The sequence below is a fragment of the Scyliorhinus torazame genome, chromosome 16 (genome assembly GCF_047496885.1).
Source record: "Scyliorhinus torazame isolate Kashiwa2021f chromosome 16, sScyTor2.1, whole genome shotgun sequence".
NCBI lineage: Eukaryota > Metazoa > Chordata > Chondrichthyes > Carcharhiniformes > Scyliorhinidae > Scyliorhinus > Scyliorhinus torazame.
In genome coordinates this window covers 90,270,381-90,284,626 of record NC_092722.1, presented here as the reverse complement: position 1 = coordinate 90,284,626, position 14,246 = coordinate 90,270,381, and the positions used below count along the sequence as shown (strand labels likewise).

General features: G+C 51.8%; 1 protein-coding gene across 4 annotated transcripts in view; it reads left to right on the top strand.

The window, feature by feature from the left end:
• The window catches only part of LOC140392939 (nucleolar RNA helicase 2-like), a 167,829-nt gene that overhangs the window by 112,760 nt on the left and 40,823 nt on the right, over positions 1 to 14,246 (top strand). For all 4 annotated transcript variants that reach the window (XM_072478725.1, XM_072478724.1, XM_072478727.1 and 1 more), the window contains one exon: positions 9,985 to 10,128. In XM_072478725.1, coding sequence (XP_072334826.1) covers positions 9,985 to 10,128 — 144 coding nt within the window. The remainder of the gene's footprint in view (positions 1 to 9,984; positions 10,129 to 14,246) is intronic.

Sequence of the window (14,246 nt, the reverse complement as noted above, 5' to 3'; positions counted from 1 at the left end):
ATGGGGTTTGTGTGGGCGCAGAAGACTCCGAGGGTGAGAAGGGTGTTCCTGGAACAGTGCAGGGATATGGGGGGGGGTTAGCGCTGCCTAACCTCTGTGGGTATTATTGGGCTGCCAACGTGGCGATGGTGCGCAAGTGGGTGATGGAGGGGGAGGGGGCGGCATGGAAGAGGCTGGAGATGGCGTCCTGTATGGGCACGAGCCAGGAGGCGCTGGTGACGGCGCCACTGTTGCTTCCTCCAACGAGGTATACCACGAGCACGGTGGTGGCGGCTACCCTCAAAATTTGGGGGCAATGGAGACGTCACAGGGGGGAGGTGGGGGCCTCGGTGTGGTCCCCGATATGCGTGAACCATTGATTTGTCCCGGGGAGGATGGGCGTAGGGTTCCTGAGCTGGCACAGGGCAGGTATTAGAAGGATGGACGGGACGTTCGCGAGCCTGGGTGAGCTGGAGGAGAAGTTCGGGCTCCCCCAAAGGGTGTTTGTTCGGCGGCAGGTGGTGGAGTTCCCACTGTTGCCGCCACATAGGGTCCAGGACAGGGTGCTGTCGGGGGTGTGGGTTGGAGAGGGGAGGATCTCGGCAATGTATCAGGTAATGCAGGAGGAGGAGGCGGCCTCGGTGTCAAGGGTGGTAGGTTCCAGGGTCAAGCTGGGCTGGGGGTGCGCAATATTTGGGGTGGCAGAGGAGCCGGGGGTGCAGGAGGCGAAAGAGGCTGGTATTCTGGCCTTTGCGTCCCTGGTAGCCCGGTGAAGGACCTCTTCAGTGGAAGGATGCGAATCCTGGATCAACGATATGGCGGGGTTTATTAAATTGGAGAGGGTGAAATTTGCCTTAAGGGGATCGGTGCAAGGGTTCTTCAGGTGGTGGCAACCGTCCCTCGACTTCCTGGAAGAGCGTTAGAAGATGGTCAGCAGCAGCAACCTGGGAGGGGGGGGGGGTTTGGTTCGCTTTTCTTGAGTGGGCGTGTATATTTGCTTTTGTGTTGATGATGGCTGTTAATTTATTATTTATGTGGGGGGGGGGGGGGTTGTTTTCTTTCTGTATTTTGTTGTTGATATTTTGTGAAAATTCTAATAATTTTTTTTTTTTAAAAAGACAATAAGGGGATCAGGGGTTATGGGGAGAAGGCAGGAGAATGAGGGTGAGAAAATATCAGCCCTGATTGAATGGCGGAGCAGACTCGATGGGCTGAGTGGCCTAATTCTGCTCCTATGTCTTGTGTTGTAACACTGCAATGAAGTTACTGTGAAAATCCCCTAGTCGCCAAACGCTGGGGCCTGTTCGGGTACATTGAGGGAGAATTCAGAATGTCTAAATTACCTAACAGCACGTCTTTCGGGACTTGTGGGAGGAAGCCAGAGCACCCGGAGGAAACTCACGCAGACATTGGGAGAACGTTCAGACTCCACACAGGCAGTGGCCCAAGCCGGGAATCGAATCTGGGACTATGGCGCTGTGAAGCAAGTGCTAGCCACTGTGCTAGTGTGGTTTGGACCCCTTATTAACAATGGATACCATTGCCTGAGAAGCAATTCAGAGAAGCTTCACTCAACTGATTCTTGGGAATATCCTGGGTTTATTTTATGAGGAAAGGTTGGGCAAGTTGGCCCTGTATCCAGTGGAGTGCAGACGATTAAGAGGTAATTTTGCAACTTCCGGGTGCGGCTATGCAGAGCTAGTTCACATATTCGGTAGCTCCCCCTTGGAACGGACGTTTGGGCTCTTTTACACGGCCCCCACGGCATTTGTTTGACATTTCCTGGTGTGGCAAGAAGACTGCAACATTCCCCTGACAGTGTCCCCCAGGAATGGTCTGTCTTTTGGTTACCAGACCCGACAGAAACAGTAAAAGATTTGGCTTGAGCTGCAGGAATAGACAAAAGCCTCTTCCAGCATGCAGGCGGGGGAAGGGCAAGCTTAAAGCTGCAAGCTGACCTGAGGGCATTTATCAAAGTTGAATTCTAGCAGCAGAGGGAACAACTGTGAAAAGATCTCACCAAGGCCACTGAAGAAGCGGGGACGAGGCTTCCGGTGGCGGCCATGGAGGAGTAGGTCGCGCATTCGGCTGCTCCCGTCTGGAACGGACTCTTAGACCTTTTTCAGGAGTTTCCACAGACATTTTGGGGCAGATTGATGAAGCGAACACTGCCAAAAGGATTCCCTCTCGAGACTTCCGGTTGCGGCTATGCGGAGCTAAGTCGCACATTCGGCGGCTCCCGCAAAAACGGACTTTTGGGCTCTTTTCAGGGCCCCCAAGGGCACTTTTTCGACGTTTCCTGGTGTGGGAAGGTGTTAATAACAGCTCTCCGTCAGTATATGGCTTTAACTAGGAGCGGGGTGACAAAAATGGTGGTGGTGGACCAGAAGAAGGGAGGGAAGAAGGACAAAATGGCGGCGGGTGGAGACCAGGCAGCGTGGAGGCAGTGGGCGAGGACTAACAGGAGGGTATCCGGCGATTAATCCTAGAGATTAAAACGGACCTGCTAGAGCCGATGAAGGCTTCTATTGATAAGCTGCTGGAGACACAGACGGCCCAGGGGATGGCGATCCGAGAAGCTCAACAAAAGATCTCTGACAATGAGGACGAGATCTTAGTCCTGGCGGTAAAGGTGGAGGCGCATGAGGCGCTCCACAAGAAATGGCAGGAGCAGTTCGAGGAGATGGAGAATCGGTCGAGGCGGAAGAATCTGCGGATTCTGGGCCTCCCGGAGGGGCTGAAAGGGCCGGACGTGGGGGCCTATGTGGTCACCATGTTAAACTCGCTGATGGGAGTGGGGTCCTTCCAGGGGCCCCTGGAGCTGGAAGGGGCCCATAGAGTGTTGGCGAGGAGGCCCAAGGCTAACGAGCCTCCGCGGGCGGTGCTGGTGCGGTTCCATCGGTTTGTCGATCGGGAGTGTGTGCTCAGGTGGGCCAAGAAGAAGAGGAGCAGCAGGTGGGAGAACGCGGAGGTTTGGATATATCAGGACTGGAGTGCGGAGGCGGCGAAGAGGAGGGCCGGGTACAATCGAGCGAAGGCGGTGCTGCACAGGAAGGGGGTGAAGTTTGGCATGTTGCAGCCGGCGTGACTGTGGATTACCTACAAGGACCGGCACCATTATTTTGAGTCTCCGGAGGAGGCGTGGGCCTTTGTTCAGGCCGAGAAGCTGGACACAGACTGAGGATCGTGATGGGCGATTGGGGACTGCGGTGGATATGTTATGCCTATTTTTGGTTCGGAGGGAGGGGCCTTTGCATTGTTTTGGGTTTCTTTTTCTCTGTGTTTTTCTCTTTCGGGTTGGGGAGGGTGGATGGGGGCACTGTTTTGGTTGGTGGCGGGGCCTGGTAGGTGGAGAGCGCGGGATTTTTTCCTGTGCCAAAGACGGGAGTGGGGGGGGGACCGGGGCGGGGAAGCGAGGCTTGTTTCCCGCGCTTAGAACGGAGGGGGAGAGCCTGTGAGCCTGTAGGTCAGCGGGAGAGGAGGGTGTGCCCCACAATGGGAGGAGTCGAAGGGGAGGCGGGAGTGGCCGTGGTCAGCGGGAGTCAGCTGACTTACGGAAGTGCAATGGGGGGAGTAAACCAGCTAGGATGGGTCCTAGCCCGGGAGGGGGGGGGGAGAGAAGAGAGAGAGAATCGAGTTGCTGCTGCTAAGATCAAGGAGGAGCTGGAGCCTGGAGCGAGTGGGGTGGGTCGAGAAGCGTGTATGCCGCTGTGGGGAACGGGCCGGGTGTGGGGTGCGGGCGCGAGGCTGGCCGAGGAGGGGTCATGGCTAGTCGGCGGGGGAGGGGGGGCGGGTAGCCCCCTGATCCGGCTGATAACCTGGAATGTAAGGGGACTGAATGGGCCGGTTAAGCGGGCCCGCGTGTTCGCGCACCTGAAGGGGCTCAAGGCGGATGTGGTTATGCTCCAGGGGAGACACCTGAAGGTGGCAGACCAGGTAAGACTGAGGAAAGGGTGGGTAGGTCAGGTGTTTCACTCGGGGCTAGATGCCAAAAATCGAGGGGTGGCGATCTTGGTGGGAAAGAAGGTGTTATTCGAGGCGTCGAGCATTGTGGCAGATAATGGCGGTAGGTACATAATGGTAAGTGGTAAGTTGCAGGGAGAGAGGGTGGTACTGGTCAATGTGTGTGCTCCGAACTGGGACGATGCGGGTTTTATGCGGCGTATGTTGGATCGGATCCCAGATTTGGAAGTGGGGGGCCTGATAATACAAAGAACAAAGAAATGGTACAGCACAGGAACAGGCCCTTCGGCCCTCCAAGCCCGTGCCGACCATGCTGCCCGACTAAACTACAATCTTCTACACTTCCTGGGTCCGTATCCCTCTATTCCCATCCTATTCATGTATTTGTCAAGATGCCCCTTAAATGTCACTATCGTCCCTGCTTCCACCACCTCCTCCGGTAGCGAGTTCCAGGCACCCACTACCCTCTGTGTAAAAAAAACTTGCCTCGTACATCTACTCTAAACCTTGTCCCTCTCACCTTAAACCTATGCCCCCTAGTAATTGACCCCTCTACCCCGGGGAAAAGCCTCTGACTATCCACTCTGTCTATGCCCCTCATAATTTTGTAGACCTCTATCAGGTCGCCCCTCAACCTCCTTCGTTCCAGTGAGAACAAACCGAGTTTATTCAACCGCCCCTCATAGCTAATGCCCTCCATACCAGGCAACATTCTGGTAAATCTCTTCTGCACCCTCTCTAAAGCCTCCATATCCTTCTGGTAATGTGGCGACCAGAATTTGTCCGGATTAAACTCCATAAAAATGGGGGGAGACTTTAACACGGTGTTGGATCCTGCACTGGATCGCTCCAGGTCTAGGACGGGTAGGAAGCCGGCGGTGGCTAGAGTGTTGAGGGGATTTATGGACCAAATGGGAGGGGTGGACCCTTGGAGATTTGCACGGCCGGGGGGCTAGGGAATTTTCATTCTTCTCACATGTCCATAAGGCTTATTCTCGAATCGACTTTCATTTTGAGTAGGGCGCTGATAGCGAGAGTAGAGGATACCGAGTATTCGGCAATAGCCATTTCGGACCACGCCCTGCATTGGGTGGACTTGGAGATGAGGGAGGAAAGGGACCAGCGCCCGCTGTGGCGCTTGGAGGTGGGGCTGTTGGCGGGCGAGCGGGTCCGAGGAAGTATAGCGAGGTACTTGGAGACCAACGACAACGGGGAGGTCCGAGTAGGGATGGTATGGGAGGCACTGAAGGCGGTGGTGAGGGGAGAGCTGATCTCCATCAGGGCCCACAAGGAGCGGGGGGAGAGGGAGAGGCTGGTGGGGGAGATGGTGAGGGTAGACAGGAGGTGTGCGGAAGAACCTGAGGAAGGATTGTTCAGGAAGAGGCGCAGCCTCCAGGCCGAGTTCGACCTGGTGACCACCAGGAAGGCGGAGGTGCAGTGGAGGAAGGCCCAGGGGCGGTCTACGAGTATGGGGAAAGGGCAAGCCGGATGCTGGCGCATTAGCTTCGGAAGCGGGACGCAGCTAGGGAGATCGGGGGAGTTAAGGACAGGGAAGGGAGCGTGTTGCGGAGTGGGGTTGGCATCAATGGGGTCTTCAGGGACTTCTATGAGGAATTGTACCGATCTGAGCCCCCACGGGAGGAGGGAGGCATGGGCCGTTTCCTGGACCAATTGAGGTTTCCAAAGGTCGAAGAGGGACTGGGGGCCGTGATTGGGCTGGAGGAGCTGATCAAAGGGATAGGAAGCATGCAGGCGGGGAAGGCACCGGGGCCGGACGGTTTCCCGGTCGAGTTCTATAAAAAATATATGGACCTGTTGGTCCCGCTGTTAGTTAGGACCTTCAATGAGGCAAGGGAGAGGGGGGGCTTTACCCCCGACGATGTCCCGGGCACTGATCTCCTTGATCCTGAAGCGGGACAAGGATCCCCTGCAATGTGGGTCTTACAGACCGATTTCCTTGCTAAATGTAGATGCCAAGGTGCTGGCGAAGGTCTTAGCCACGAGGATTGAGGATTGTGTGCAGCAGATCATCCATGAAGACCAGACGGGGTTTGTGAAGGGGAGACAGTTGAAAGCGAATGTGCGGAGGCTTTTGAACGTTACCATGATGCCGGCGAGGGAGGGGGAGGCGGAGATAGTGGTGGGGATGGACGCTGAGAAAGCCTTCGATAGGGTAGAGTGGGGGTACCTGTGGGAGGTGCTGAAGAGGTTCGGGTTTGGGAGGGGTTTGTCAGGTGGGTTAGGTTGTTGTATGAGGTCCCAATGGCAAGTGTGGCCACAAATAGGAGGAGGTCCGAGTACTTTCGTTTGCACCGAGGGACGAGACGGGTGTTCCCTGTCCCCCCTGCTCTTCGCACTGGCGATTGAACCCCTGGCTATGGCACAGAGAGTCGAGGAACTGGAGGGGTTTGGTGCGGGGTGGGGAGGAGCGTAGGGTGTCGCTTTATGCGGACGACCTGCTGCTGTATGTGGCGGACCCGGTGGGAGGAATGCCAGAGGTAATGAGGATCCTTAGGGAATTCGGGGACTTTTCGGGGTACAAGCTCAATATGGGGAAGAGCGAGCTGTTCGTAGTTCAGCTAGGGGACCAGGAGAGGGGGATTGGCGAGCTCCCACTAAAAAGGGCGGAGAGGAGCTTCAGCTATTTGGGGGTCCAGGTGGCCAGGAGCTGGGTGGCCCAGCATAGGCTTAACTTTACAAGTCTGGTGGAGCAAATGGAGGAGGAGTTCGAGGTGGGACGCGTTGCTGCTGTCCTTGGCGGGTAGGGTGCAGTCAATCAAAATGACGGTGCTCCCAAGGTTTTTGTTCCTGTTCCAGTGCCTCCCCGTGTTTATCCCGAAGGCTTTTTTTCAGGCGAGTATAATGGGGTTTGTGTGGGCGCGAGGGACTCCGAGGGTCAGAAGGGTGTTCCTGGAGCAGAGTAGAGCTGGGGGGGGCCTGGTGCTGCCCAACCTCTGTGGGTACTACTGGGCCGCCAATGCGACAATGGTGCGCAAGTGGGTGATGGAGGGGGCTGCATGGAAGAGGCTGGAGACGGCGTCCTGTGTGGGTACGAGTCTGGCAATGGCGCCGCTGCTGCTCCCTCCAAGGAGGTATACCACGAGTCCGGTGGTGGTGGCGGCCCTCAAAATTTGGGGGCAGTGGAGGCGGCATAGGGGGGGAAGTTAGGGCCTCGGCGTGGACCCCATTACGGGGGAACCACCGGTTCGCCCCAGGAAGAACAGGTGGAGGGTTTTCGGGGTGGCACAGGGCAGGGATACGAAAGTTGGGGACCTGTTTGTGGACGGGAAGTTCGCGAGCTTGGGTGAGCTGGCGGAGAAGTACGGGCTCCCCCCGGGGAACACCTTCAGGTACTTACAGGTAAGGGCATTTGCCAGACGGCAGGTGGTGGAATTCCCACGGTTACTGCCACACAGTACAGGACAGGGTGCTCTCGGGGCGGGGGGGGGGGGGGGGGGGGGGGGAGAGATCTCTGAAACTTACCAGGTGATGCAGGAGGAGGCCTCGGTGGTGGAGTTGAAAGGTAAGTGGGAGGAGGAGTTGGGAGAGGAGATCGAAGAGGGGACGTGGGCAGATGCCCTAGGGAGGGTGAACTCTTCCTCTTCTTGCGCGAGGCTCAGCCTCATACAGTTTAAGGTGCACCACAGGGCACACATGACCGGGACAAGGATGAGCTGGTTCTTTGGGGGTGAGGACAGGTGTGTTAGGTGCTCAGGGAGCCCAGCAAATCACACCCATATGTTCTGGGCATGCCCAGCGTTGGAGGAATTTTGGAAGGGCGTAGCGAGGACGGTGTCGAGGGTGGTAGGATCCAGGGTCAAACCGGGCTGGGGGCTCGCAATATTTGGGGTGGCGGAGGAGCCGGGAGTGCAGAAGGCGAAAGAGGCCGGAATTCTGGCCTTTGCGTCCCTGGTAGCCCGGCGAAAGATTCTCCTTCAGTGGAAAGATACGAGGCTCCCAAGCGTGGAATCCTGGATCAGCGATATGGCAGGGTTCATTAAATTGGAGAGGGTGAAATTCGCCTTGAGAGTACAAGGGTTCTTTAGGCGGTGGCAACCGTTCTTAGACTTTCTGGCAGAACGATAGACATTGGTCAATGGCAGCAGCAGCCCGGGGGGGGGGGGGGTATTTTATTTATTTTTTTGTTTATGTTATTTACACTGGGAGGGTCTGAGGGGGTGTATACACCTGTTGTCTTAAGTCGGGGTGTTAATGTTAATTTATTATTTAGGTACGGGGGGAGGGGTTTGGGGGGTTGCTTTTTTAGATTGTGTTTTGTACTTAACCCTGTTGGGTTCTTTTTTCTTTCTCATTTTGTTATTGATATTTTATGAAAACCTTTAATAAAAATTATTTAAGAAAAAAAAGAGGTAATTTTGCTCCTGAGAGCTTGCAGGGTGGATGATGAAAGGATGTCTCCCTTGTGTGAGATACTAGAATAAAAATAAGGGGAGACACAGGATAAAAATAAGTGGTTCCCCATTTAAGACACAAAGATTAAAACAAGTCCAATCCAGGGTTGGTACAGCTTACCAGGGAGCAAGAGCCAGGGTTGGTCAATTGTTGCATTGACTGGTGTGCTTGATCTGTACAATGAAAAGCAATTGGTAGACATTCATTCCAAGTAGAATGTTAGGCACCTGATGTAATGTGATAAAGTGCCATCAAACGAAAAAGTATAATCAGACTTTAGAACATTACAGCGCAGTACAGGCCCTTCAGCCCTCGATGTTGCGCCGACCTGTGAAACCACTCTAAAGCCCATTTACACTATTCCCTTATCATCCATATGTCTTATCTAATGACCATTTGAATACCCTTAGTGTTGGCGAGTCCACTACTGTTGCAGGCAGGGCATTCCACACCCTTACTACGCTCTGAGTAAAGAACCTACCTCTGACGCCTGTCTTATAATCTATCTCCCCTCAATTTAAAGCTATGTCTCTGGTCTCTGTGGTGCTGCATGAGAATACCCATTAGTTAGACTGGCAGTGTTGTCAGAGGATTGTTACTTGATTTGTGATCTCTATTTTTAACCATTGTGGCATAGCCCATCTCTGTTTTTCAAACTTTTTTGCCCAGCACCCATTTTTACCAGCCGTTGGGCCCCATGCCGGCTGACCTTCGCGACCCATGCAGCCCAAATTTAATGACCCACCATTTTTGCTTACCTTCAATGTGACATCCTCAGGATCTCACTTGCTTTGTCATTGAATATTACATTTCTGCTAAGGACTTCAGCTTATGATATAAGATCTGATTTATCCATTGAAAAGAGTCAAGAAGTTTGTCCTCAAACTTGTGTTCAAATGCCTTTGAAGTTTTGAGAGTTTTAACCTTCATTTGCCAGTACCTCCCTGCATATAACACACAAACTTTGCATCCTGATTTGCAGTGGCACAATTAATAAACCCATACCTCAAGAAATCACCTTAATACTGCTTTCTCCCTGTTTAATGTGTACTGCTGGCAGCTCCAAAATGGAGCAATCTCTCGAGCCCAGAGCACGTGACGTCAACGTACAGCGAGAGCGTGACCTGCCCCCTTGACACCGCTTCGAGGGAGAAGACTTGCATCGATTTTTAAAAAACAATCTGCTCCTGCTCCCAAGAATCTGACATCAGGAGGAGGCAGTCTGCCTCGCTGGGCATCCGGGCCTGCACACTGCTGTGTGGGCACGTATGTGTGGGACAGCTGGCATTCTGAAAGCTGGTTGCGGCCGACATTTTGAAAAACAGGTCATGACCATTGGGTACTTCTTCCCACAACCGTTGGCCCCTTGACCCACCCATGCTTTGCGGCCCTGAGTTTGAAAATGGCTCAACCTGCAGGTACTTGCCATGTTGTTTGGACACGTTTGCTGGTTTCTCTAATAACAATATGAAACTAATACAGGCCGGTAATTAGCTTTGCTGAAAAGCCTACATGCATGATATTGGTTCTTTTATCACTGGATTTAATATCTCCTCACATTCTTGGATTCCGGTCTGAGGCGTAGAACTCACAGCCAAATCCTTAAATTTGTTTTATGTTTTTCTCTAGCATTTGGCCATAGAATGCCATTGGACGCAGCGAGTGGCAGTCATTGGCGATGTCATTCAGGTATACAGTGGTCGTCATGGGCGAACTATCATCTTCTGTGAAACCAAAAGGGAAGTAAATGAGCTGGTAACCTCAATAAAACAGGTACTGCATTCTCCTCTCTGAGCTTGACTGTACTTCCTCCCAGGCTTATACCATGCTACATAGCAATAGACCTGTACTTAACCAGTTTTGTTATCCGATATAATACAGTGACAGATCTCTACCCTAGGTTTTCTCACAAGTTGCTGGGTTTTCTCTCAGTTTACTGTGTAATAAACATTCCTTCCCATTCCAATAGTTACTGGAATGGTACCTTTTAAGAACATGAGAAATAGGAGAAGTGGCCATTCAGCCCGTCTCCGCCATTCAATGAGATCATGGCTGATCATCTACTTCACCATTTTCCTGCACCATTCCCATAACCCTTGAATTTTTGAATATGCAGAAGTATGTTTACCTCAGTCTTGGAACATACTCTACAGCTGAGCGTTCACAACCGCCCCCCCCCCCCCCCAAAAAAAACGGGAAACATCCTTCCTGTATCTGCATGGTAATTTTCAGTGAATTGTGAACAAGGACACCCAAGCTCCTTTGAAGTTCAACATTCCTGATGGATCTCTGTATCTATTCGGAACCCTGGATATGCGTTATCCCTTCTTCGTTCCCAAATAACAGAGATTCCAGACTGCGCCTCTCACATTTAAGAAATACTCTCTATTGATATTTTTCCCCACCAAAGTAGATAAACTCCCATTTCTTGATATTGTATTCTAACTGACATTCACCTAGCCTCTCCAAATCCCCTTGAAGCGCCTATGGGGCGGCACAGTAGTGCCATAGTTAGTAGTGTTGCTTCACTGCGCCAGGGTCCCAGGTTCGATTCCCTGCTTGGGTCACTGTATGTGCGGAGTGTTAGCTGTCTAGCTGCTGTTGTATAAAGTGTCAAAAGTTCTGCCCCTTTACAGAAACACCTCTATTTTCCTTTGACACAACTCTGCACAAAACTCTCTCATCACATCATATGCCCCAAAGGCCACCTGAAGCTTCTTTACATATTAGTGTCAATTATTGGATACTTAACATAAATGGACATTTAATTGGAATGTCTCTTAACCCATTGCGTTGCGCTGGTCAAAGAGACACCGCCTGAGTGAGTGAGACACAGACAGAGTGAGAATTTGAAACTTGGTAATTTGGTGCAGTGAGGTAATTCAGTGCAGAGTGGGAGAAGGTGCTTTTTCCCTGCTGTTTTGTTCTCTTTCTTCGGGCCTAATTATCGGGAGCCGTTTGGAGGAGGAGGACCAGTCTCTGTGAGTATAAAAACCTAACAGTAACTTCCTGTTTTCCAGTTTTTTTTTCTCTAAAAGTGACGTCAGAGGGAAGCTGTGATCTGATTGGTTGATAGCTAATCTGCCCCAAATTTAAAAAAAAAACACAGCTAAACTCGTAAACTTAAATTAAACAAATGAATTAATTAGAGATGGCTGGTCAGGTGATGTGCTTGAGCTGCTTGATGTGGGAGCTGGCAGATCCCATTACGAGCTGCAGCGACCACATCTGCAGTAAGTGTTGGCTGCTCGAAGAGCTCCGGCTCAGAGTTGATGAGTTGGAGTCTGAGCCTCAAACACTGAGCCACATCCGGGAGGGGGAGACTTACCTGGACACTGTGTTTCAGGAGGCAGTCACACCTGTCAGAGTAAGTAGTTTAAATCCTGCCAGTGGCCAGGGTGTGACTGCAAGTCAGGCAGGTAAAGGGAACCAGCAGTCTGGAACTCAGGAGCCTCAGCCCTTGACCCTGTCCAACAGGCATGAGGCACTTGCTCCCTGTGTGGATGGCGAACAGGGCTGCCGGAAGGATGAGTCAGCTGACCAAGGCACCATGGTTTAGCAGACCATTCAAGGGGAGGGAGTAAATAGGCAAATTGTAGTTGTTGGGGATTCTATTATCAGGGGGATAAATAGTATCCTTTGCGAGCAGGATAAAGAGTCCCGCATGGTATGTTGCCTGCCCGGTGCTAGGGTGCGGGACATCTCTGACTGGCTTGAAAGGATACTGGAGAGGGAGGGGGAGGATCCAATTGTTGTGGTCCATGTAGGTACCAACAACATAGGCAAGTCTAGGAAAGAGGACCTATTTAGAGATTATAAAGAGCTAGGATTCAAATTAAAAAAAACAGGTCCTCAAGGGTCATAATCTCCGAATTACTGTCCGATCCACGTGCAAATTGGCATAGGGAGGCAAGAATAAGGGAAGTTAAATGTGGCTGAAAGAGTGGTGTGGGAAAGAGGGGTTCCTTTTCATGGGACACTGGCATCAGTTTTGGAACAGGGGGGACGGGACCTATACCATTGGGATGGTCTCCACCTGAACCGAGCTGGGACCAGTGTTCTGGCGAAAAGAGTAAATAGGGTGGTCAATAAGACTTTAAACTAGAGATTGCGGGGGGTGGGGGAGGGAAAGTCAGGGAACCAAGAGGCGAAGTAATCAATGGGAAGCATAGCTGCTTAGGAATACAAAAAAGCACGAAAAGACAGAACTCATGAGAGGTTACGATAGTCCCCATCTCACAAAATATGACACAGTGTATGGAAAGGCTCAGTAAACCAAGGTCCACCACACTAAGAAAACAAAAAGGGACGGTCAATAGAGAATTAAAGGTGCTATATTTAAATGCGTGCAGTGTACGGCACAAGGTAAATGGGTTTGTGGCCCAGATTGTGACTGGCAGGTATGATGTGGTAGGCATCACAGAGAAGTGGTTGCAGGGGGTTCAGGACTGGCATTTAAACATCCAGGGATTCACAACCTATCGAAAAGACAGAGAGGTGGGCAGAGGGGGCGGGGTTGCCTTGTTAATTAGGAATGAAATTAAATCAATAGCACTGAACGACATAGGGTCAGATAGAGGCATACAAAATGATCAGGGGGTTAGATAGGGTGGACAGTGAGAGCCTTCTCCCGCGGATGGAAATGGCTAACACGAGGGGACATAGCCTTAAACTAAGGGGTAATAGATATAGGACAGAGGTCAGAGGTAGGTTCTTTACGCAAAGAGTGGTGAGGCCGTGGAATGCCCTACCTGCAACAGTAGTGAACTCGCCAACATTGAGGGCATTTAAACGTTTATTGGATAAGCATATGGATGATAATGGCATAGTGTAGGTTAGATGGCTTTTGTTTTTTGACTTCCCATGTCGGTGCACCATTGTGGGCTGAAGGGCCTGTACTGCGCTGTATCGTTCTATGTTCTACGTGGAGTCTGTGTGGGTAGAGTTGAACATAGAACATAGAAAATACAGCACAGAACAGGCCCTTCGGCCCACGATGTTGTGCCGAACCTTTGTCCTAGATTAATCATAGATTATCATTGAATTTACAGTGCAGAAGGAGGCCATTCGGCCCCCCCGGGTCTGCACCGGCCCCCGGAAAGAGCACCCCACCCAAACTCAACACCTCCACCCAACACCAAGGGCAATTTTGGACATTGAGGGCAATTTATCATTGGCCAATCCACCTAACCTGCACAACTTTGGACAGTGGGAGGAAACCGGAGCACCCGGAGGAAACCCACGCAGACACTGGGAGGATGTGCAGACTCCGCACAGACAGTGACCCAAGCCGGAATCGAACCTGGGACCCTGGAGCTGTGAAGCAATTGTGCTATCCACAATGCTACCGTGCTACCGTCCTAAATCTACAGTATATCATTTTACCGTAATCCATGTACCTATCCAATAGCTGCTTGAAGGTCCCTAATGTTTCCGACTCAACTACTTCCACAGGCAGTGCATTCCATGCCCCCACTACTCTCTGGGTAAAGAACCTACCTCGGATATCCCTCCAATATCTTCCACCTTAAATTTATGTCCCCTTGTAATGATTTGTTCCACCCGGGGAAAAAGTCTCTGACTGTCTACTCTATCTATTCCCCTGATCATCTTATAAGCCCCTATCAAGTCGCCCCTCATCCTTCTCCGTTCTAATGAGAAAAGGCCTAGCACCCTCAACCTTTCCTCATAAGACCTACTCTCCATTCCAGGCAACATCCTGGTAAATCTTCTTTGCACCTTTTCCAAAGCTTCCACATCCTTCCTAAAATGAGGCGACCAGAACTGTACACAGTACTCCAAATGTGGCCTTACCAAAGTTTTGTACAGCTGCATCATCACCTCACAGCTCTTAAATTCAATCCCTCTGTTAATGAACGCGAGCACACCAT